This window comes from Callorhinus ursinus, unplaced genomic scaffold (genome assembly GCF_003265705.2).
Source record: "Callorhinus ursinus isolate GAN/ISIS: 27379988/994484 unplaced genomic scaffold, GSC_fseal_2.0 scaffold14, whole genome shotgun sequence".
Classification (NCBI taxonomy): Eukaryota; Metazoa; Chordata; class Mammalia; order Carnivora; family Otariidae; genus Callorhinus; species Callorhinus ursinus.
The window spans coordinates 19,516,031-19,542,006 of NW_027397076.1; the positions used below are offsets into that span (position 1 = coordinate 19,516,031).

The following is a 25,976-nucleotide window of genomic DNA, read 5'->3' on the forward strand; positions in this document are numbered from 1 at the left end:
AGCCATTCAAAGTACCTATTTTACATAGGGTTCACTCTTGGTGCTATAGATTCTGTGGGTTTGGATCTAGTACATTTTTTCATTGCTAAGTTTGTATTTTATATTCTAGAATTTGTATTTAATTCTTTTTATATTTTCCTGCTGAGATTTTCCATCTGCATATTCATTATGATAATATTTTCTTTTTTGGCCCCTGGATATACAGTTGAACTTAGAACAACAAGGGCTTGAACCATGTGGGTCCACTTATAAACAGATCTTTACAGTACTATAAATGTATTTTCTCACGATTTTCTTAACATTTTCTTTAGATTATTTTAAGAATACAGTGTATATAATAGATATACATACAAAATATGTTCTAATTGTTATTGGTAAGGCTTCCAGTGAACAGTAGGCTATTAGTAGTTAAGTTTTAGGGGAGTCAAAGTTATATGTAGATTTCAACTGTGCAAGAGCTTGGTGCCCCTAACCTCTGCATTGTTCAAGGGTCAACTGTAGTACTAAAGCTCTGAAGTTCTTGTCTCCTAATCTCAACATCTAGGTTATCTCAGGGTTGGTGTGTATTGACTGCTTTTTTCCCCCTGATTATGGGTCACATTTCCTTTACATGGGTAGTAATTTTTGAATACATGCTGGATGTTGTGGATACTATGTTTATGAGAATGCAGATTTTGTAGCATTACTTTAGAGACTTTTGAGTTTTGTACAGATGGGCAGTTCAGTTAGTGGCAGATTATCTTTATTTTCCTTCCCAATCTTGTTTTTAAGCTTTCTTAGAGGGAAGGGGGAGAGTAGGCTTATTTTAAGGCATGGAATTTCTGAGATACCTCTTGAATGCCTAGAAAATCTCCCCATTCTTGCTTGTCAGAGCCCCTTTGTCTCTGATTGACTGTCAAGGTCATAGCTTCCCAGGTATTGTTTATTACCAGGTTTTATGAAGACTCTTCCTTTGGATGTACAGCTTATTTTTTTTTAATGATAAATTCTTATTTATTGAAAGATATCCAGTTGAGAAATAGAGAAATAATTGTTAGGTGGGCATATATGGCACCTGATTATGATTAAGTTCCACTAATTCATATTTCCAAATTATACTTTCTGCTAAATCCAGAGCATTATATTCATTCAGCAGTGGTAGGAAGCATTGATTTTTTTTTTTTTTAATGTCCATCCTCTTGATAAAGCAGTGTAACATTAGGAACATTTAGTAGAGTCATTTTCTACCATTTGAGTACGTGATACTCTAATGTTGAGAAATCAAGTCTAAGTCTAGGATATTTAGACTGATTATTTGTGATATACAAAACTCAAGTCAGTTATATAAATCCAGTAGTTGTACCTGGCTTTCACCTTCTTTATGTTGAAATTTTCCATCATTTATGGCTTGTCCCAAGCACAAAATCCTGAGCAATGGGATACCAGGTAATGAAATCATGGTAGCAGGAGCAGTGTGCTTTTGCACACTGTTCAGGAGGCCATGGATTTATCTATAAGTTCTTTTCTTTCTTCTGTAGTATCATTACATATTTTATCAGATATATTAGCTATAGTAGGTGTAGCCTGGGGAGTCACAGTGTGTCCAAACCCTTAGTAGTGACCCATGGGTGAAGGTGGTACAGAAGAAGCAACAGAAATTGCATCTTGTGAGGATGAAGATAACAAGCTTTTATGTTCATTTTGATCTTGATCCTCAGGAAAAAACTTTTTCCTAGGATGTCCCATGACAGTCCTTCCAACATGCCTTACTTGTTCAGAAATATCATCCCTAATATCTGAAACATCCCACATGGCAAGAAAGGAATCAAAGCATGGACCCTCTTCTGCTTCTTGGACATATGGTTTATATGAGAAAGTGTAGTGATGAGCAATAGCAGCAAGGAACATCTCAATACAGATGATAAAGTCCTGGAGTCCTGTAGCCACAGCTTCTACAGTTTGCCATTCCCATGTATGCTTTTCAGAAATAATGCCAACTTTTACCAACAAAGCAATAACTACTGCTTGCCAAAAAGAAACAAAAACCACCAGTTTTACACAAAGAAATTTGCCAACAGGTTGGATTGGACTCAGTTCTTCCTTCAGTACTTTATAAAATAGGAGCGGACAATACATGGCAAACAATTGTGATATGTTGTTTATGATAACCAAATAAGTCCAAGCATTTGAAAAGCTAAAGTTCCCTTCATCATATATACCAAGCAGCTCACAGATTAAAGCAACAATAGTGGTGAATGGTCTGACCACTGTATACTGCAAAATACCCAGTTTGCACCTAAATAGCAATACTTCTCCCATAGTCCATGGTGGACAGCAACATAAAGGAGGGAAATGTTTCTGCTGATCTTTGGCTTCAAGGATTAATACCAGATTTGGATACCGGTTAGTTAGATAATTGGTAAGGAATCCCATAAAGTTGTAAATGACATAAGCTTCATAACATTCTCTGCAGGTATCCACATATATTGCAATGCTGGGATATTTCAAAGCTATCCAACTATCTAAACTGTATATGGGTACCATCCAAAGAATCCTTATTATTTGTTTTGTAGTTCCAGTTGTGTATAATATACTAAATGTTGCAGTATCACCCAAAGTGATATAGGCATAGTCAATAGCAAAAAGATTCCAGCAATAAACCAAGCCTTGGTGTGTATTCCAACCTCCAGCTTCTGTAATTCCCACATGCATAGAGGAACCGCAACCACTATGGACACCAGGTAGATGACCACCACTAAAGGTCGAATCCACTGTCTCCAGTTCCTCCAGGTACAAGTGCAAGCATAAATCAGCTCCAAGTAGCAAGGAAAAAGAGCTCGAAGGAGATTGTCATGGGGAGCCCTGTTATTTGGCTGTTTTGTCAACTCGCATGCTACAGAGAAACAGCTGTTGGGCGACTTTACCAGCAGCTCGAGTTGCCTCCTCGGCCCGTGTTGTGCTTTCTGCTGCTGTTACCGCAACTGCGGCTGCTCAGGGTGCTACCAGGGAGCAGTGCGGACAGCATCCTTTCTTGCCTGCCCCGCATCTACCCAGCTTTTCCGCGGTGGAATCCCCGGGCGGAGCCGCTGCCCTCACCTGGGTATCGCCCAGAGCTCCGCCTGCACCATGGCCTCGAGGACAGCGGCGCCGACCAGGACCGACTTCTAAACACCCTGCACACAGTTCGGTTCCGCCCGGCAGCTGCCTGCCCACTTGCTCTTTTCTTGGGAGGTGGAGCTTCCTCCCTCCCGTACCGCAGGCGTCTCTTGGCCCGATTCTGTTGGCAGATAAGAGGGGAGGACTGAAACCCGCTGGCCCCAGGATTTCCCTGTACAGCTTATTTTTTTTAACCAATGACAAGGAGATTCCTCCAGAGATTTCTGGTGCTCCTTTTCTGCATAGCTCCTTTTCTGCATAGCACCAGTAACCCTGCCCCACAAACTCCAGCCACATCTGCATCCCTGAACTTCAGTCTCTGATTCCCTATCTCAGTGAGACCACTGAACCCTAATTGGCTTCTATCTTCCATACCTCCCAGCCAGAAAGTGAAGACAATCATGGGCCTCACCATGTGTTTTTACTCTCTTAGGGATTACATTTTTGAGCTACCTGTTGTCTAATGAATGAAAATAACTGCCTCAAATAATTTGTCTAGTATAATAATTATTTAGGTTGGGGAGGCTAACCTGCTATTATCATGGTTGGAAGCAAAAGTCTTTTCTACTTACCTCAAAAGACAAATGAATATAAAACACATACATTTTTTTTTATTACAAAATGAATGGTCAGCCTTCTTTTTTCTTTGTTTTGCTTTCCTTTTTTTTTCCTTTTTGTAGAAAAGTATGGGTCTTGCATAATTTGCTGCTTTTTGTCAGGAGACATCACTCATCAATATGGCACTTAGATACCCATGCGCAAAGATTAGCTCTTGTAGAGCTTACGTTTTTGTAAGAGAAACAGTCCTTGTATTTTATCATATATATTGTGTATATATTATAATATGTATTTTAATAGAAGCATGTAAATGTTTTTAGTTGTAGCATAAAGGAGGTAAGATTTGGGGGGGGGGGGGATATGGGCAAGGAAATTTGAAGTGACCAGGCTGGTTTGCAGGATAAAATCCCAAAAAGTGGCCATGCTAGGTGGAGGACCAATGTTTATGAAGGAGTCCTGAGATGTGAGTGTCCTCTCTGTATCTTATATTATCCCATGAATCTCCCTTATAAAAGTGTTCAAGTTATCTACTAAAGGAGTTGTGCTTTCAAAATAATAGTAATTTCCTTTATACCATGCTAAAAGCATGTTTAAGATCCTTGCAAACGGTATTTAAATGTTACAGAAGAAGTCCTTACTTTGACATTACGTTATACATCTTCTAAAAAGACAGTCTATGACTCAGACTGCTTGGGCTTCTATACCAGTGTTAGCCTTTGGTTAACTATGTGACCTTGAGTGAGTTACTTTATCTCTCTGGACTTGCCAGTCAAATGAAGGATGATAGTACTTCCTTCATAGAGTTTCCTGAGTTTGAAATGTGTTAACATGCATGAATGTGGAGCCATGCCTTATGCATGATATGTGTTCATCATTATTAGGTCAAGTAGGTGTACCAAGGCTGTGGGTCAGTACTTGTGGCAAGCCTACAATGAGCTTTGAATCTGAATTAAGGAGGAGTACTGAGTTGAAGGTTTTCTAAGCACCAGGAGGTCCATGTTCACAGGCATGGTGATGCCTATAAGCAAAATCATTCGAAAAAGAGTTCAGCAAAATTGTAGCACAGTTTTACATGTTCTATATTTGAACAGATGTTGGGTATTTGTCAAACCAAACAAGTCAGTTCCCACAAATTTTGGACATTCATAATAATGAGATACAATTATGACAACAACCCAGGGATTTGGGATTACTCAAATCCTGTCCAGATGAGCTCCCTCACCCTACAAGTTTTTCATGGCAATCTTTACATAAAAGCAAAGCCTTGTTACTAGATTGGGCATCCACGCCAAATACCCACCACTTGGGCCTTGAGGCACACAGTTTAAATCTCATTGATCCCTGGTAGATAGCAGCAGTAGAAACTCTTGGGGGGTCATGCACTGGAGGTATGAATAGGCCCTTTTCTCTCTCTGTGAGAGGGATGACAGTATCACTGGAGAGAACCAAAGGCTGGCTATTAAACTCTTTGCATTAATGAGAAATAACAAAAGCAAGCTAACATTGACCCCTCAAGGAGGTGAAGCTCAGTTCCTCTGGTCCCTTTCCCCTCCTGTCTTTACCAGACCCCTCCCTCCCTGTCTCCTGCAGGTGGACTGCTGCAGTGTGTTAGTCAGATTCTAGGACTTTGGGGCCATAGTCCTGGGGATGGAACTGTTAAAGTGGTTAAAAAGTCACTACTCTGGAAGAGTGAAGTGAGTTCTCTTTAGTTAGGTCTCTCATCCAGCATGGATTTGTTTGGAACACCTTCTTTAGGGGCTGTCCTACCTGAGAAAGATTGTGAGTGGGGAATCCCAGAATATCTCACTCTCTAGTAAGCCATTTCTGCTTGTTGCTAATGGGCCTGTCTTTCCTGTGGTCTGAATGGTTCAAGTCAAGATTTGGCTTTTGGAAAGAACAGGAAGAATAGGGTGTTGGCCGCCTTGATTCCAGGGCATCTGGCTACCCAAACATATGTAATAGAATTCTCCATAGCATCATCGTAGCTCATTCATTTTCCATTGGAGTCTGGGGACAAAAATATCAATAGGTTCCTTTGTTCTCTCTGTATACCTTCATGAGGACACCCCTCCAGGAGGTCACCTGGTCAAATCTATCATAACCACGCAGCGGTCCCAATAGACGCTGTGGGCCATAGTGTTGCAGGATTTTTTTCTCTGTGCCCACGGTTCTTGGTCACACCACTTTGAAGAAGAGGTAGACGAGACAGAGTGGTGGGCAGCAAAGCAAACTTTACTGAGTGGTAGCAAAGTGATGGTACAAAGCTCCCAAGGAGGGAGGGGACCTGAAGGGGTTGCCACCAGAGTTTCTAAGTCTAGGGATTTTTATGGGCTTGTTGACAGGCTGTTTCAATCTGATTAAACCTCCCTTAGCCTGTCATCCAATCAGGTTTTTGTCACATGGGAAAGGGTGGAGGGCTCCTTCCAGGGCGGTGTAAAATCCTTTTAATGGTGGTTTCCTCTTGGGGCAAGTCCCTACCTGCCTGCCTTCCAATTATTATTCTTCATCAATATAGCCAGTGGCCATGAAGGAGAATTCAAACTTGCTGCTAGAATACAACCGCAAATAGCCAAGTTATGTACAGATAGTGGTGTTAAAATTCCCAAAATGGCAAGAATTGCTTATAATTCTGAATCCATTTTCTGAGAGAAAACACTTTTATAAATGGTAGTTAAATCCCAGATTAGTATACACAATCTTATATAACTCTTAAAATAGCTATATTATTACAATAATTGTAGTACCACTTAAGTTATACTAAATTCCATGTTGTAACTCTGCTTTATTGTGATGAAAGAATTCACGTTGGAATTCTACTTTAAAATGCCTAAAACTTATTTCCCACGAGGCTGTAGGATGGGGGGTGGGTCAGAAGATACGCTAGTCTAGTCTCAAGGAAGTGATTCATAGTTATATGAATGGAAGACCCCACTTCCATCCCCATCGCCCTTCCTTAAGTGTAAGGGGCACCCATGACTCACCCTCCGCCCAACACATACACACAAACTTCCTATTAAAGCCCTTTGGAAAGGAGTCCTGGAATTAGTGAATTTCCTGCTCCCAGTTTACAAATGGTGGGGAAATAGGCAATTCCTGTTCTCTCTGCAGTAGATAAGATTTGTTTCTTGCCTCTCAAGTTAAATCTAAGTTCATGTTCTCCCTGTAAATGTTTATACACATACAGGGGTTTGGTTCTTTTATATTATGTACTTTAGGTACTTAATATGTTAAATAGGTGACTATAGGCTGACACAGTATCCCAAATATTGCAAAATATTATAGCCCAAAATAGTCACTTTACCTTGGATTAGTTTACATTTTGATCCTATAATTGCTGAAAATATATAATTTCTAAATGTATTCCTTCATAAAAAGAAAACTGAAGATTTTCAGTTCTTTTTGTACAGGTTGGCACATGTGTCTGTGTCTCTTATAAACAACCAGGTTGTTCCTTGTAAGGAGACAGAGAGAAGAAACCCTTGTGGTAGATGTGTTTTGTTTAATTCATGAATCATTCTGCTGCTCACGGAGGAGCTGAGCAGATCAAAAGGAGTCCCAAGTTCATCTCACATGTTTTTTCCCCCCTCTCTCTCTGTCTCTGTCTTTGTCTCTCACTGTCGCTTAAAGTAAGCAGAGTAAGCAATGAGAAGATACTGGTGCTTTCAGCCATTCTTTAGTGTTTAATGGTCTCAGGCTTTCCAACATAAAAGGTCTGAAAAAATCAAATCTTTAGTTCTTAGCACAGAGCTGGGCACTCTCTGGCATCCAGGAAACGTATACTGCAGATGTGATGAGGAAAGGCCATGACTCTAAGCATGAGGTACCTAGAAATACTTCAACCACTAAGTACATTTAATGACTTATTATTTGCGGCAGGCAGAACAGCTAAATGCATACCGACCTCAATCCAGGTTGCAAAATGCCCTCTTTACAATTTCTTGGCAAGGTGTGAAGAGTGAGAAAACAAAAAGGTTTTAAAGTCATAGAAAATGGATTTGCTTGAGAGTAAAAATCACTTTTAGGAATATGTCGTCTGCGTTCCATATGTGTCAACATCAGCCACGTCTGATATCCTTCTGTGGGTTTTCTTTTATTTTTCAACTTAACATATTTTGGAGACAACATGGACTTGTATTGCTGTCCCAAAACAATACTCAGCAGAAAAATCAGCATTTCAAATATTTTAAACAGAGCTAGGTCAAGAATACATTATGGAAACAGTTGGGAACAACCACAGCATAAGAGGAAAACCTCTAGCAGGGATATGCTGTGTTCACCACTGTACTGTTTTAATTACAGGGAAGGCCTCAAACCCCATTGGAGACTCCAACTTACAATGGGCCGCCATGGCATTGCCAGCATTCTTCTCTCTTGTAATCGGGTTTGCTTTTGGAGCCTTATACTGGAAGGTAAGTGTTGCTATTCCTTTTTTTTTTTTTCTTGATCAAAACTTCGTGAACTTTAGGTATTTATTTGTGCATACTATATTTACATAAACGATTACCACACTGCCCTTTTCTGAGAAAAGGTCCTACCTTAACTTAGTCTCAACGGACTCTAAATCTTAAGGTTTTCCCCTTATTCCTTATCATGCTTAGGAGACAACCCCTCCCACTGAAAATGCACACTTAAGAAATGGGAACTGGTTTTAATAGCCTGCACTAAATATAAAAAGGAAGAAATATGCCGCAAATCATATGATGTGCTTAAAGCCAAGTAGAAATGCCATTTGTATTATCTGCTATTTTGGATTTCTGTTCTTATGTTCTCACAGAGACCTGTCTAAAATTTTGAAATGTGCTAAATCATTGTGATTCAACTTTCTGAAATGTCTTTTGAATTTGATTACCATTTAAATCTTTCAGTTTCATTACTTTTTCACCTCCAGCCCCCTAAAAATGTTGAGTCAATAATACGGTGCATTTTTCATATTTTTTTATTGCAAAAGTATTTTATATGCTGCATGCTGGAAAAAAGGAAAACCCTGATATTGGAGTTATTGACATAAAATATAAAAGTAGAGACCATTAACCTCTTGAATATTATACCATTTATTGATATTTTTATAATATGTATCCTTGTTCTTTACCCAGAAGAGACAACCAAATCTCACAAGGACAGTTGAAAATATACAGATTAATGAAGAGGATAATGAAATAAGGTACTTTGTTTTGCTCAATATGTGCATAAGTAAGCTTGATGTTGCCATTTCACCGAACATGCGCATGCTCATATGTCTTTAAGAAGTTGTTTGCTGGGGTGCCTTGGTGGCTCAGTCGTTAAGCGTCTGCCTTCGGCTCAGGTCATGATCCCGGAGTCCTGGGATCGAGCCCCGCATCAGGTTCCCTGCTCGGCAGGAGGCCTGCTTCTCCCTCTCCTACTCCCCCTGCTTGTGTTCCTTCTCTCGCTGTGTCTCTCTCTCTCTGTCAAATAAATAAATAAATAAAATCTTAAAAAAAAAAAAAAAAGTTGTTTGCTCTCCATGGCAGCTCCCGATGCATATTGATGGTCTTTATCCACATTTCCTGCCTCTCACACTTGCTTCAGTCCCACATCTCCACTTACCTGTAGAAGACCTTCACACTGGTGTCTTCATGACCTATCTTAAGGTATCAGTAGAGGTCATCTCGGCTCCATTTGTATAAGCAGCAGACTCTTGCGTAGATGCCCAGTCATGGGGCTCTGGAGGCATGTCTGCATATTCTCTTTCATGTCCATGCTACCAACAGGATATACTGATTCCTCCTCTCTGTGTCTCTTAGCTCTTTGGCAGTAGTCAACATCCTCATGTCTTTATGATGTCTTGGCTGAGCTGCCACAGAATCTTGCTTTTCCTTCCCTCTAAACTGTACCTTTGTCTCATTCTCCCTTGAACCCCGGTTCATAAGGTTACTTCCTAGTCAGGATACTTGCAGTGACTTTCTCTTGCATACTTGATGTATTTGACTTCACTCTAGGTTTTGGAGCCCTTAACTATTCTCAATCTGTTTAGTATTTTCTCCAAAGCCAAACACAAAAATTGTTTTTAAGGTTACTGTAGCTGATGCTGATCACTTCTTACCTTACCCCATATTGCCTGAACACTACTACTTGGATTTACCTCCAGTTATAGTTTCATTTGGCATGTTACTTTCTCTTCTGTCATGCCTTTGTATATACATATACACATATTAAGTACAGATAGGCATTTTTAGTATGTGTATATGCATATGCAGAGAGAATTTTTACACTCCTTGGGAAGACTCCTTGAAGCAGATAACGTCTTCCTTCTTCTCTTTAGTATTGTTTATGAAGGTAAGCTTTCCACTTAATTCTGCCATCTTTTGTTACTGTATTTTCAGAAAAACTGCCTTATAAAATGTCCAGATGATGGTGTACTTCAGAATCTCTTTCCAAAAACAAATAAAGTGTTTTTCTTGTTGTTTTTCAGTATGTTGCAAGAAAAAGAGAGAGAGTTTCAAGAGGTGTAATTGTGGCTTATATCAACACTGTTACTTTCGTATCTTGGTAAGTTTTTAGAATTCAAGATGAAAGATTTTTAAAAAACGATACAGCATCTTAGATGCCAAAATTTAGAAACAAAATTTATTAAGTTGACTATTAAACTGATGTCAGTATGCTAACTGAAGCTGTTACAGTGAATTAGATATGCATAATTCAATTATGTGTGTTCTGACATTTTGAAAGGCCAAGCAGTGATTAGTGGATTCATCTTGTATGGGAGGTATACAAAAAATTAACAGTGGAGTGTTTACAATTTTGAGGCTAGAAAAAAATTAGACAAGGGGAAAGAACAAATTAGGACTAAAATAAAATAATGTTAATAGAGGAAGAGTAAATAAAACCCCTTTCAGTTAGGTGTGACTACTATAACATAATAGAAAAAGTATCTCAATTGTTAGATGCTGAAACAAGTGAATGGCAAAAATGTTTCCTTGCTATTTTAAGGAAAAAGAGAAAGGACCAAAATATCTTAGAAATCAGGAGAAAAAAGTTGTCAAGGTAAAGTGCCACCTGCCACATGACTGGTAATAATTGTGCCTCATCACAGTCCAGAGCCCAGGATGCAGTAAACATAAACCAGAAACAGATAGTGTGGGTCTGTGGAGGGCTTGTGGGAGAAAAGAGAGCAAGAAACCACGGCCCCAGAGGTACTGATGCTCCTATTTCCTCTCCTGTCTACTTTCTCGGGGCCAAGCTGCAGACGCCAGATTAGCAGGGTGGGGGAGGGGCGGGGGGGCGAGCACCTGAAATGGCGCTAACTTGACCTCACATCAGTTCCTGCTCTGCTCATTTCCACTTCAGCTACCAACTGGCTGTTGGTTTTTTCATGGCCATGGGCTCTCGAGTGCATTTATTCCAGCGGAGCATGAATGTCCTCGCATCTTCCTCAGTCTTCAGTTTGTTCCCTGCCTTCCCGCGTTGTCAGAAGATCATTTACTCTCTGGGGCTATTAGATAGATGGTCTGTGGTGAGCTTTGCCTTTTCTTTATAGGTCAGATTCAGAGATTTATCTCCAGACTGAACCTTCCCCAGGGAAGCTGGGTCAGAGAGCTTTTTAGCTCCTCCAGGGCCTCACTTTGGTAGTTGGAAAACATTTCTCAACAGCCCCAAGTAACATGATATCATAATCATGTCACATATTTCTCTAACACTTTGACCCTGCTATTTACACGGACTTCATTTAGGCCTTTAATCATGACCCTTGATCATATCCAGAGCATAAGTAGCACTTTTTTTGTTGTTGTTGCTCACCATCTTACCTTCTCTCTAAGCTCATGTTTCTGTCAAATCATGTTAACAAATAAACCTTTCACTTGATACTTTTTATTTTCTGGAGCAATACTCTGCAAGCTGAAACTATAGGTTTCTAGTAAAAATAATTTCTCTGCCCTTCAATCCCAGCATGAGCCTCACTGTTGCTTCTCTGCCATTTCAGTTCCCTTAAGCTAGACATCTACAAACCACACACTACATGGTTAATGGAGTCTTCAAGTCTCAAGTAATGTCCTCTGTTTGGTTTTGGACTGCACTGATAGCTGGAATCCTGTTTTGGCACACAGGTCTTTAATCATGTGGTTTTTAATTGTGGCATTTGTCCTGTGACATTTGGAAAATGGATTATGCTGGGAGAACTCAGGGCACCTGTTTAGGAGGGAAAATAATTGCATTTTAAAGCAACCATAGTCAAGCAACTTAGGCGTAGTTGTATGTAGTCAGGGAACAGTCAGGGACGGGAACTGAGCCTGGCTGGTTCTTACTGTGTCTCCTTCACAAGCAGCTCACTTGTTGCCTATGTGTTGTAGACCCTCACTAAATGCTTGTTGAATGAGTGTGACAGAGTGGATAAACCCTGAATGAAAGTTTAACCACTGGTAAGGAAGACAGTCCTTCTGAAGTAGGGTTTTTATTAGTTTGCAAGATGAATAAGTGCTAGAGACCTGCTGTAAAACATTACACCCATAGTCAACAGTGCTATATTGTGTACTTAAATATGTGGAAAGAGGGTAAGATCTCTTACCTCAAAAAAATAAATTTTTAAAAATCTTTAAGTGAAGTTGGGTTTATTTTTATCGCATGTGTGTTTGTGTGCACGCACACATAATTTGCTGAATTGGGTCAATAGGAAAGTAAAGCGTCCAAAGCAAGGGGAAAGAGAGTCATGGGAAATGACTATTTTTCTTAAAATGTGAAATATTGTTCATGTTTACAATGAATTAACCTAGCTTTAAAAAGAAGCTCGGGATTGTTTAGAAATAAACTCCTCACACATTAATGAGTAGTCAGTGTGAAATGGATAAGTAATATGAAGTGGCTTTCTCCTTTGTAAAGCACCTTAACTCATCATGTCTGCAAGGATCTCTCTCTCAAGACTCAGCTCAGATACCGCTACCTCCAAAAAGCTGACTTCCCAAATTTATGGCCCTCTAATTATATTTCATGTTACATTTCATATGAAATGTAATACACATTAATAAGACTTCACAAATACTTTTATAGACATTTTGTGTCCTCTGCTAAACCATAAGCTCTTACAGGACAGGATTTGTTTCTGAATTTGATCTTGTAATCCCATCAAACTATATAGCTTATACCTTGTTCATGCAAATGATGAATAAATATTTGTTGGGGAAAAAATGGAGAAGAATCTCAGAATTGCATTAACGAGAGAATAAAATTTATGAAAATAAAAACAAAAATAGACATGGGAAGGATAGGAAAAAGGAAGACAAAGGATCCACTCGTCATCATGAATCTACAGACCCCAAAGTCAAAATATATAGATATCATTTGTAGTCATTTACTGAGTACCAGTTATGTAGAGTAAAGCCTTTTGCTTGTCCCAATACCAGCAGAGATTTAAAACCTGCCAAGGGGGCGCCTGGGTGGCTCAGTTGGTTAAGCGACTGCCTTCGGCTCAGGTCATGATCCTGGAGTCCCGGGATCGAGTCCCACATCGGGCTCCCTGCTCAGTGGGGAGTCTGCTTCTCCCTCTGACCCTCCCCCCTCTCACGTGCTCTCTCTCTCTCATTCTCTCTCTCAAATAAATAAATAAAATCTTTAAAAAAATAAAAATAAAATAAAATAAAATAAAACCTGCCAAGGAACTTTTAAGTATAATTTGGGGAGAGGGGTGTGATAAAGGAAAAGGTTTGGGAGAGCAGAATATGACGTGGTAGGAAAGGAAATTTGCCAAGAAATAAAATAATAATAAAAAGTACCAAGATGGAAATGTAATGTGCAGTTGTTATATATTTTAAAAATTAGATATAATTTGGATTATAGCCATTTTTTTGGTTTACAAGGAAGGGGAAAGTTCAGGGAATGACTCAGATTTATGGCAGGAATTTCTCCCTGAAGTGTAAGTTTCACCAACTAAAATTAAGACAAATATTGGAATACTAGAATAGAAAATGGAATAGTTAGTTCTTCAAATGAAATAACCCATAATTGGAAAATGAAGAAAAGGATGGTTTGATATTTTAAAAACAAGAAAAGAAGATGGAAGGATTACAAGGTAATGAGCTAGAAACAAAAGAAATTGGCTCTAAGTGAAAATATACTAGATTGGTGTTTATTTAACACCAAACATGAAAATACCTATACAAAAAGTTAAAAATTGATTTAATCAATGAGCTAATGCCAAGTATTCATAGCTGGCATCCCACAAGAATTTTTTTCATTTATTAGCTTGTGTGTAGCAGTTTGAGAAAGAAATAAAATATTTATAGAAAAATTTTGCTCTTCATTCTTCCTACAAATGTGGTTCCAACACACTCTAGTAGGTAGATTGTTAGATGCAGAGCTTAATATAACCTAGTTGTGTCCTCAAATTGCTTATAACCTACAGAAGGAAATAAGGCATATGCATAATAACCTATTTTTAAAAGGAAACCAGAAGTTTATGAAGTTAAAAAAGCAATGAAAGGAGCTGACAAGGCAAATGCAATAAGAGATCAAAGGCAAGACCACTGCTTATGGTTGTACAGGATGTGTCCTCGACATAGGTGTGGTATGGACAGACCATATACAGTTGCCTTATCTGAAGGGAGAGAAATCACTAGCAACAGGAGAAAGGCTTCATCACAATGTAGATGATGGAGGTGGCATATATACTGAGCCAGATCTTGGATGGTTGGTAAAATTTTAATAGCAGTAGGGAAGGAGTAATCCGGATACTGCAGATGGCATAAACTGAGTCAGGGAGGCCAAAAGTGCAGAGTGTTCAAGAGTCCCTTTGTACAGTTGGACTCCAGGGGAAGTCATACATGAGGGGTTAAAAGGCTGAGAAACAAGGGTGTGGGGATTGGTTTGAAAAATTCCAAGTACAGGACGTATACTATATTGAGTAATGTAAGGAGATGTTGGAGGGCTTAGAAAAGATGTGAGTGATACAATCAAATCCAAGGTTTAGGAAAGTAATGAGATGTTGGTGAGGCCAGACCACATGGATGGGAGCAGTGACCTGGAGTCAGGGAGTTCCACTTAAGAGGCCAATCTTCCAAACAGGATGACCTGTACTAAGGTCATGGCCATGGAAATAGGAAAGTATGAACCACTTTGGAGATATGCAGTAAAAGAATCAACACATTCTAGTTACTGATGGAATGTGAGGCTTGACATCACAAGTAGTACTCAAGGATGATTTAGAGCCTATGGGACTAACCAGGTGGTGGTGCCATTAAAAAAAAAAAAAAATAAGGGAAGGAGCTGTTAGGAAATACTGACCAGTGACCAAATCCATTAGCCTGGAAATTCAAAGAACAGTCAGGGCTGGAAATAATAGATTTGGGGTTTGGGAGTCAGCTACAAAGAATTTTAATTGAGACCTTGGGAGAAGGACTGCATCGTCACGGAGAAGGCCCAGTTTGGTTGACCATAAATAGCATGAGTTTGTGGACACTAGGACTGACACACCCCAGCATGGGTAAGTGTTGAAAATAATAATAAATAAATATATTATTTAATAATTCTTATTACAATTAGGCTGGTGGAGAGATTCACAAAAGAAACACAACCTGGACATTTCCTGCAGACCTGAGCTAAGACAGAAGATAATAGATCTTAGAGTTGGAATATGGATGACCTTGAGTCAAGTTTGGTCATTGAGCACACACACAGGACTGTGGCAAGATCTGTGACTCTTTACTAGATGCTTCCTAAGAATTTCTGGAGCTTTGGAGGATTTGTCTTTGAACTCCTTCTGTACACATTATAATACAGAGGATTAGAAGGGATTAGACTTGGGTTCAGGCCTTGGCTCTGCAACTAGTTAAGCTGTATGTTCCTGGATGAGTCCGTTGTCTTTTAATCCCTGGTTTTTCAGAGATAATAAGGGGGATAATATGACTCACCCTGCTCATTTCATGAGGTTGTTACTAGGATCTAGGGTATCATTATAAAAATTGTAGTTTTTGTTCTATGGGAAAACAGTTGTCAAACCTTCCAAGTTTATTTTCTTTGCTAAGAGACCTGGGGACAAAACTAGAAATAGATTTCCAATCTTGCTTCTCTACTTAAGTTTAGAATTTTAAGCTATTACTAGCTTTTTAAAAAATATATCCCTTTGCTTTCTTTGTTTTTGTGATTCCCTTTTGCTTTTTTAAACAAGCTTTATTTTAAAATATCTGCTCTATATTTTGGATTTCTGAAGTTTTCTTAACGTTTCTTAATTTTTCTTTCAGAATTTAATTCTCCTTTCCCAGATGTAGGTTCTCTAGTTTCTAGAGTTCTCTGTTTGGTAAATTGTCATGTAATATGGTTTTTGGTATATTCATTTAGAGACTGGAAAAAATACTGCACTTCTTATCACTTATACTATGGAATTTTACACAATTTATATTTAACCTCTGCATTGATCTCAAATATTTAAAAACTGAGACTCTGGAATTGATAAGGACAAAGAGTATTGAGTAGGGAAGAAAAAGCAATATACACATTTATTTAGGGGTTATGACACAAAAACAGTTAAGGAAGTATAGATACTTGAAAATTGAAAATCCTAAAGCCGAGTCCAAAACTCAGTGGATTAACACCAGCTCTGAAGAAATGGAAAAATGTCTGGCTTTCATGTTTCAAGTACAATAAGCTGTTAGGCCAAATGAACCTCCCCAGAGGCTTTGTCAGGATGCTGTGCCAGGATTTCTGTCTTTCTTTTCTTGGCTAACAGTATTGAAAGCGATCTTGTTGCAGCTCTTCCTCAGCTGGGAGAAGCGATGGCTTGAACCTGGCTCGGCAGTCAAAACTCTGGCGTTGCTCAGTGGCCAGAAGGCTGCTATTTGTTGGTGTTGATCAACTTCTCCGCTGGTTATCTCCTTCATGCTACTCCATTTCTCTCTAGACACTGCCTTTGTCTTTCAAAGCCTCTCCCCTTACCACTTACCCACCACCTTTTCATAGCCTGGTTAGAGAAATTCAAGGCTACAAGATAACCCTCGTACCACAAATGGGAACAATCTGTGGTATGCAAACAGGTGTGAAAGCCCCCGGGTATGCATTCATCCATCCATATGTTCAAGGAGTATTTACTGAGTATCTCCTTTGTGTCAGGCACTGTTCTAGGTGTTGGGGTACAGCAGTAAAAAAGATCAAAGGAGTGCCTGGGTGGCTCAGTTAAGTGTCTGCCTTAGGCTTAGTTCATGATCCTGGGGTCCTGGGATCGAGCCCCACATAGGGCTCCCTGCTCAGGGGGGAGTCTGCTTCTTCCTCTGCCCCTCCCTCTTGCTCGCTCTCGCTCTCTAAATAAATAAATAAAATACTAAAAAAAAAAAGGTGGACAAAGCTCTATGTCCTCATGGAGCATACATTCTAATGGGAGGAGGGACTCAAACACTAAGATCATTTCAGATAATGTTAAATATTACCAGGAAGATCAGAGAGGGAGTGACTAGCCATTGCATCTAGGAAAAGATTTGTCAAGTTCTTTTAGGCTGTGTAAATGAAGCATTTATTTTAAGTCTATTACTCAATCTGTAGTCCTATGAATTCAGCTATTGAGAATGAAAAGAAGGCAGAAAGCAGATACACCATAACCTCTCTCTTTTCTTTCCTCTCTAGGCGGGTAACAGTTCATGTTTGCTTCATAAATGAAGTAGCTTTAAACAAATTCATATTCTGTCTGGAGTGACAGACTGCATTTTTATCTGTTCTTGCTACCCATGACTCTATATGGATGATTCACAAATTGGAACAAAGTGTTTTACTGTGAAACTGGCACTGAATTAATCATCTATAAAGAAGAACTTGCATGGAGCAGGACTCTATTTTAAGGACCTGGGGGACTTGTGGTCTCATTTAGAACTTGCAACTGATGTTGGGAGAGAAAGCACGTGTCCCAGACTGCATGCACCGTTTTGCATGCCTCCAGAAATGTCTAATTGCTGAAAAGCCACATAGCTTTATTTTCAGTTACAACCTGCAGTTCATAGTTATCTTGGTCTCTGCAAGTAGATTTCATCCTGAATAGTGGGGGGGGGGGGTAATAATTTTTCTCAAAGAGATCTAGAAAAAATTTTAAAAACAAAAACTCAATAGCATCAGCAACTCTACATATAGAAAGCAGTGGAAACAAAATAATTGGAGTAGGGTGACATGTTAGCCTTGTAGATGCTAATTAATGATCTGGGTCTGATCTCAGTCTCTTCTCAACATAAACTTATATCCCACTAGACAAATGGACATGGTTAGCTGGATCTAATCATGCCTGGGAGCCAGTATTGAATTAGAACAGTGATGTCACCAACAAAATGAAAACCTACTGAATGGGAGAAAATGATTTCAAATCATATATCTGATAAGGGGCTAATATCTAAAATCTACAAAGAACTCCTACAACTCAATAGAAAAAAATCTAATTTAAAAATGGGCAGAAGATCTGAATAGACATTTTTCCAAAGACCTACAGATGAGAAGATGCTCAACATCAATCACCAGAGCAATGCAAATCAAAACCACAATGAGATATCACCTCACACTGTCAGAATGGCTAAAATCAAAAAGACAAGAAATAACAAGTATTGGTGAGGATGTGGAGAAAAGGGAACCTTTGTGCACTATTGGTGGGAATGTATATTGGTGTAGTCACTATGGAAAATTTTGAGTTTCCTCAAAAAATTTAAAATAGAACTGCCATATTGTCCAGGAATTCTACTTCTGAGTATTTATCCAAGTAAAATGAAAACACTAATTCTAAAAGAAGTATAAACCCCTATGTTATTTGTATTATTTATAGTAACCAAGATATGGAAACAATGTAAGTGTCCATCAATGGATGAATGGATAAAGAAGATGGGTGTGTGTGTGTGTGTGTGTGTGTGTGTATGTATGTGTAATACACACACACAATGGATTATCATTCAGCTCTAAAAATGAAATCTTGCCATTTGTGACAGTATGGATGAACCTTGAGGGCATTATGCTGAGTGAAATAAGTCAGAACAACAAAACCATATCTCTCTCTTATATGTGGAATCTAAAAAAATAAAAGTAAAAAAATTAAAAATACCAAGCTCATAGACACAAAGGAAAGATTGGTTGTTGCACAGGATGGGGTGGGGGAATAAATGGATGAACTAGGTTTTTTTGTTTTTTAGTTTAAGTTGAATAAAAAGGTAAAAAAAAGATAATAAGCCCCCCCCCAAAAAAACCCCAAAATATTGATGCCTTTGCAGAGAGGAGACTTTCCAAAAGACTTATGGCCCAAAGCTATGAACACTGAACAGCAAGACAGTCACTGAGGAGCACATTCGACACCCTTTTCCCCTGCCACTATAAGAGTGTATAAATTGTGCTTGCAAAATATATTATGAAATGGTTATATTCTAAAACTACAGAGTTATGTAAAGGGACGTAAGAGAAATTGCTGAATATGTGACAGTCCCATTTCCAATTTACATCATGAGAGAAAGTAAAAATAAATGATATTCAGTATCTAAAATTAGAAAACCACACTCACATGGTAATATGGGTATTGAAAACTAGGTTACTTGGCTTTTATAAGGCAGCAAGGAATCAGGAAATTTTAGTTATTTCTCATATAATCACCATTATCAGTTTAAAGGATCCATTTATTTAAAATCAGGCACTGTATATTCATTAATGTTTATGAATTAAAAATAGCGAGCTTTATGTAGTTATGCATGTCCGTTTGTATTTAAAATGTGTAACTGCGTTTGTCCTATTAAGAGTGAATTTGGTAAGAATTCCCAAGATGGACATCATGCTTTTAAACTAAAACTTGTTAAGACATTATGTGAATTTCCATTACCAATTTTTTTATACGCAAAGAAACATCTGACTAAAATGATTTCTTGTGGTTTATTTTGATGAAGATTCTTTTATTATATCATGAACACATACATAAAGGAACCCAAAGCTTTCTATTATAACTTAATTCTTGTTAAAACATTATTGTCATGTTCTTCCCCCTCAGATGACCATTTTCAGTGTTGTGATTTAAAAAAAAGGGAGGGCATGAAAAACTGCGAGCTTTCCTTTGATTTCAAAAGTCCAAGAATTTCTAGCATAGTTGGATTTTAGATTATGTTCAAAGCAGATCCAAATAAAACTTGAGTGAAGTGGCCTTTGCTCTTTTTTTGTACCAAAGAGCCCAGATGATTTCTATGATCCCTTCCTTCTCTAAAGTGCTGGGGTTCCTTAAAAGGTAGTCATTTCTCTAAGATATAACCCAGGTGCTTTGGGAAGCTGCATTGACTTATTCAGGCCCTTAAATATCCCCTGATACAATCAACACTAGTAATAAAATCAGAGGTCAGTTTAATTGCTGAAAGGACCTCTCTTAGTGTGTGATATTGATTGTTTTGAGGAAAAGAGATATAAATTAGTACGAGTTATGTGTGCAGGTCAGGTATAGATTGAGAAGATTGATACTTCTCAATTTAATAATTTGACTTATTTCACCAGCGGTTTCGATTCTCTTAGGCATGAGAAAATGCTGTTTAATGAGCTTGAGAGTACAATAAATGCACTTTTGTTCTCAAAGCTAGGAGCTGGGTTTTAACACTCAAGGACATGGTTCTAATCAATAGAGTTAAATAAACAAATTCAGCAAGTTATGAAATATGGCATGATAGGCAAGGGGCAATATATTCTGCCTAATTAAATGTATTGGTTCATTGAGAGTTATATGAATTACCAATTTTTGAAAACACTAAAGTTCGATAAAATGCATGAACAGTAGAAAAAGGCTGAACATTATTTTGGATGCTAGCTGCTTGGGAATTGTCATATCTGCTTTGAGATAAATAGATATAGATATATATAGATACATATATATCTTTGCTTTATTTTATCCAATATTTGTCCTAAATATCCCTCAGAAATCATGGAAAACTCACAAATGATACTATAAACCATGAAATCACCTTTTAAATTGGTGCCATGTACCTGATAGTTACCTTATGTAACATTTCAAAATTGCCTTTTAAAATGATCTCAGAAGTCTGCAGATTCTAAATTATACTAAGAGCTTTGTACCTCTTTGGTAGAACACAAGCCCATAAAGAAACTGGCTCTGTGATAAATGGTGCCTGCTCAGTGATACTGAAGTGTTGGTGGATTTTGTATTATAATCTCATGTGCTTACCACACTAACACTTTTTAATGAGTCAGAGACAAATTGATTTTTTTTCAATATGATAATAGAATAAGTACCCTATTCTCTTTAAAAAGGATTAAGTATGTGAAGAATGAAAATGTATGAGAAAGTATGTGTTTATAATGCAGTGTTTGCTTTTAGTAAGAATTAAACACATTTAATTGAGTATTAAAGTACTTTGGGGAAACTCTGTGGCATATTTTGGTATTCTAATTCAACTGAGGTTTGAAAGTAACAGAAAAATCCATTCAGAATTCATTGATATCTCTTAATGTTTTTGTGCAGCTAGGTTTTGGTTTCAAAATGTAATTCCAACATGAGGCATTTAGCCATTCCCATTCCCATCTATTCTTTAAGAAATATTTTTCAAAAAGACAGTTTGGCATAGCAAAGTGGATGGGGGGGGAAATTGTCAGAAGCCTCCACTCTGTTGTTAACTAATACTGGTAAGTCACTTCTCTTTGGATCTCAATTTTTTATTCACCTTTATGGTGAAGTTGGAGGTCACATATCCTTAGGTGTGAAACCTATTGATATATGACTGACAAAGATAATAAAATAGATCTGAAATTATTCCATATAAAATATTGAACTCTGATCTCTGTGAATAAGCAATTTGAACATAAAAAGTCATTGCTGTTCTTGTTTGTAATGTAAATAGGATCCGTTAGTAAAAGTAAAATTAAATCTCATGTAGGGTGAATTGGATAACCATTTACACGAGATGGCTTTTTCCTTTGCTTAAGTAAATGTTTTTGGATTGCCTCTGAAGAATGAAAACCACAAGTACATTTTAGAAAGAGATACTATAAGATATGTGTAACTTTTGGAAATGCACCAAATTAAGCTTATTTAAATGCTCTCATTTTATTAAAAGCCTAGAGCACAAAATATAAGATGCTCAAAGTTTTTGAGTGCCAAAAGATAATTTATAATCCATTTGGAAAGGGGTCATCCATAAATTACATATTAAAATTAGAAAGTGGGATAAGAATTTTAATTAAGCCAGCTTGTCTTTGAAACAGTATTATTTTGTGAAATTGGCATTAAAATATAAACATTCAAATTGAAATTCTAGTAATTTATGGTGTTTGATCACAATTTATGGTGTTGCTGCTTTCCATTAACAAGTCTGGAAATGCCTTTGTTACAGATAAAATAATGGTACTTTAATTTCCTAAAAGATGTTTTAGAAGTAATTTATATTAAAGTGGATATTCATAATCCTAAAATGTTTCCTAAGCACTGTAAATTTATAACTGCCATCTCCAACTACATCCTTATGATGTCATTTTTAAAAATAAAATTAAGATAATTGTTTAACCTAAAAACCATAGTATTTTCAATTACTTGATTTCTCAGTTATAAGACTCAAGAATTTTCAATAAGAATATCCTATTCTATATTCTAAGGATTAATGTGTGATTATAGTGTCCACTTGTCACTATTTTTTAAATTGATGGACTTGAAAAGTATTCAGACATTTAGATGGATGCATAGATATATTGCTAGTTCAGTCATAGATTGGAGTTTGCATATTGTAATGTAAATGTATGTCAACACTAGTTTATTATGACTGAAGTGTAATTAAATAAAAAAGGTTGTAAAATGTGATGTGTATGTGTATATACTATATGTGTACTTTTTAAACTAGGTATATGTCCTGACCCCTTTTTATACAGGTTGAATTTGAAATTACATTATATATACATATACTTTATTGTTCTAAATAAAGAATTTTATGCACTCTCAGAAGTTTGCCCTGTCATTTGATATCTCAGGATTATCACACATATTTAAAACATGGTTGAGGGGGCCCCTGACTGGCACATCGGTTGGACATCTGACTCTTGGTTTCAGCTCAGGTCGTGAAATTGAGCCCACCTTCAGCAAGGAGTCTGCTTGAGATTTTCTCTCCCTCCCCCTCATGCTCGTGCTCTCTAAAATAAATAAATTTTAAAAAAAAACATGGTTGAGCAATTTATTAAGCTAAAATCAAATTTTTCTACAGAAATTCATTAATCTAGATTTTGTCATATGGACATGAGATAAATCATTTTAATTCAATAAATATTCACTGGTTACTAAAATTGTCTTTGATGACCTGACCTATTAAGTTAACATTGTTTGATCTCAAGAGGTTTCTAATGGGGAAAATACATGAAAACCACTGTACTATGCATAAAACCACACTGAAGTAATTACCTAAGTGCAAAGCTTAGAGCATGTCCTTAAAGCATGCAAGAAGGAGAAATGGATATAGACTAGGTGAGATTAGGGAGGAGCTGGTATTTGGGCTGAGACTTACAGGGGTGAGAAAAATTTTGACGGGAGAATTATACCCAGTTTGAGCAACACTTTCCAAAGCAAGAAGCAATAAAATTTCTTAGCTTATTCTATCAGAACAAACCAGTGTGCCCTGAGCATATAATACAAAAAGAGATATAGAGAGAGAAGAGAGCACAGCCTTCTTGAATGCCACAAGAAGGGTAGTTTTTTGTTTTTTAAGATTTTTATTTGAGAGAGAGAGAGCACAAGTGGGCAGAGAGGCAGAGGGAGAAGCAGGCTTTCTGCTGAGCAGGGAGCCCCATGCGGGGCTCGATCCAACACCCTGAGATCATGACCTGAGCCAAAGACAGTCGCTTACACAACTGAGCCACCCAGGCGCCCTGAGGGTAAATATTCTTAGGGACCATGGGAAAATTCCCATTGCGTGTTTCTGAGAAGAAGAATGGCAAGATCAAACACCATGGTGGCTCATGTGATTTAGGCAATAAATTGTTATCTTGCTTAACCTCTGGTTGGTTTTTGATTCTTGAGACAACATCCCCTACCATTATAACACAATACTTATTCACCCATTTCTTTTCAACTTTGCTGTTTCTGCCTCCTCTGCTCAATGTTTATATTGCAAACTTTTACCAGTATAAGCCTAGACAACTATAATAGCCTTCTAACTGATCACACATCTCTCACCCTTTTTCAATCAGTTCCTTAAGTTAGAGCAAATAATAATATGGGGATATCTGATGTTATTTTTCTCTGGTTAAAACACCTAAATGGTTTCTCATTATTTTCAGAAGAAAACCCAAATGCCTTAACATGGCTTACAAGGCCCTCCTTGATCCATCTCATAATTTTTTGGGGGGGATTGGTAATTGATTTCTTTCCCCTTTAAGCCATGAACAATGTGAGGTATAGGACCATGAATATTTATACACCTGTATTCCCCAAATTTAATACAAATAATAAAGTGTGTAATTGAAACAAAATTTGAAGTGAACAGATATTACCTAATGTCTGGTAAGTTATTTTCTATAATGTTTTTTTATGAACAATTTGAAATATTTACAATAGTAGGCAGAGTAGTATAATGAAACCCCATCTAAGCATAACTTAGCTTCAACTTGACTTCACTACTGAATGATCTTGTTTTTTCTAAGCCTCCTATCTATACTCCTTCTCCACTCCCCTTTTCATATTATTTGTAGGTCAATACCTAAAAATATTTGACCTGTAAATATTTATGTGTGTATTTATAAATTATAACTTTTTAAAACATAACCATAGTACACTTGTCACACCAAAGAAAAATGAATTCCTTAATATTAAAGAGTCAGTAAGTATTCACATGTCAATTGTCTCACATCGTTGTACATTTCAGTATTGCACTACAGCAGGGTATAATATAATGGCAAAAGTCTCCCTTTAATATTGAATTTTCGTTCCCCCAGAGATTAACACCACTAACTACTTTGTGTTAACTTCCAGAACTTTTTGGCATGAGCAAATCGTATATGTGTCTATGTATGTATATGTGTGTATGTATATAATATGTATAATACTATTCTCTAACCTTACCTTTTCCATTTATTAGAAGAATGTGTAACACTCTGGATCAGCCCAGATAAGGCTTTATCCACTGTGCCATTATGGCCAGGAAATTATAGATGGACATTGAGATTGTAATAAAATGGGCACCCTTTGGAATTCCAGTCCATACTTAGCAAAATCCAATGTACTTTCAGAACTTTTCCTTCATCATCTTACTCAAAATGAGGATCTCTTCTGAGGATATATCTACCTTTTCAGGCCTCTCAGTTAGTGGCTGTGTTTCCTCCATAACTGTCACTGGGTCCAGAAGTGGGTACTCTGCTCTTCATTACTGCTTCTGTTTTATTTTCTCCTCCCTAAGCCCTCCCAGATTTGACTCTCATATTATTAGACTATATATCCACTGCCACTCACTGTTGCTTCCATGCATAACTCCTAGGTTCCACTCACTCATTTCTTGATGGTGTTAGGCCTGGGTTCACTGTCACTCAATTCATTTGTATTCCGGTCTTAATTCTTGGGATTTTGATATGCACATAAGTGATCCTTTCAACATCCTGTCTTTTCAGGTCCTTGAACTTTTCTCCTAATGAGCCAGTTCTCAACACCACCCTAGCCACTTAGTCTGATGGTCTTCCTATAGACTTTATCATTTCCATTAAGTGTAACGCATTCATATCTCAATTCCCTATATTCCATCTCTGACCACCACTTTGTATCTTTCCAATTTACTCCCTTTGATCCAGTGGGCCTGTCAATCTATAATTCTACCATTTTCCACTAACTGTCAATCTTTGATGTCCTCTCTCCTTAAATGGGTTAAAATCCACAGTCCAGCATTATAATCATTCTCTTGCATATACTTTCTTCTTGATCCTTCTCAGTTCCTAATATTTGCCTGGTAACTGTCACCCCTGCTCAAGTACAGTTCTCCATCCACTCCTTATCTGTGCTTGTATGGCTAAACATGACTGGTATACAATACACTATCATACCTACTAGTTTCTCTAGATTCCTTCCTGTCAAGTAGGTCTTAATGCTGCTCCAACAATTATATTTCTAGTCTATTGCTCTCCTCTAGTCTTTTTTGCTTTTCCATTCTCATAGCTATTTTATACATTATTTTGTCTCCCAAACCCCCCACTGCATTCCCCATTCTCACTCTTAGCTCATAATCTTGATGGCTATTTTACCTTGAAAACTGAAAAAAAAATAAAAGAGAACTTCCAAAGGCTCCTTAACACCTGGAAGCTGATTTTCTGTGAAGCTAAAGAAACTTAAATTTCTGGTCCTCACACATTGTAGGTCTTTTATACATCATAGGAAGGAGCTA

At 37.6% G+C, this 25,976-nt stretch overlaps 1 protein-coding gene across 3 annotated transcripts in view; it reads left to right on the plus strand.

Annotated features, from left to right (window-relative positions):
• The window catches only part of KITLG (KIT ligand), an 87,137-nt gene extending 64,583 nt beyond the window's left edge, over window positions 1–22,554 (plus strand). For all 3 annotated transcript variants that reach the window (XM_073900534.1, XM_073900535.1, XM_025882605.2), the window contains 4 exons: window positions 7,993–8,102; window positions 8,787–8,854; window positions 10,124–10,200; window positions 17,251–22,554. In XM_073900534.1, the coding sequence (XP_073756635.1) occupies window positions 7,993–8,102; window positions 8,787–8,854; window positions 10,124–10,163 (218 nt within the window). In that variant the 3' untranslated portion in view covers window positions 10,164–10,200; window positions 17,251–22,554. The remainder of the gene's footprint in view (window positions 1–7,992; window positions 8,103–8,786; window positions 8,855–10,123; window positions 10,201–17,250) is intronic.
• Window positions 22,555–25,976: the final 3,422 nt, after the last annotated feature.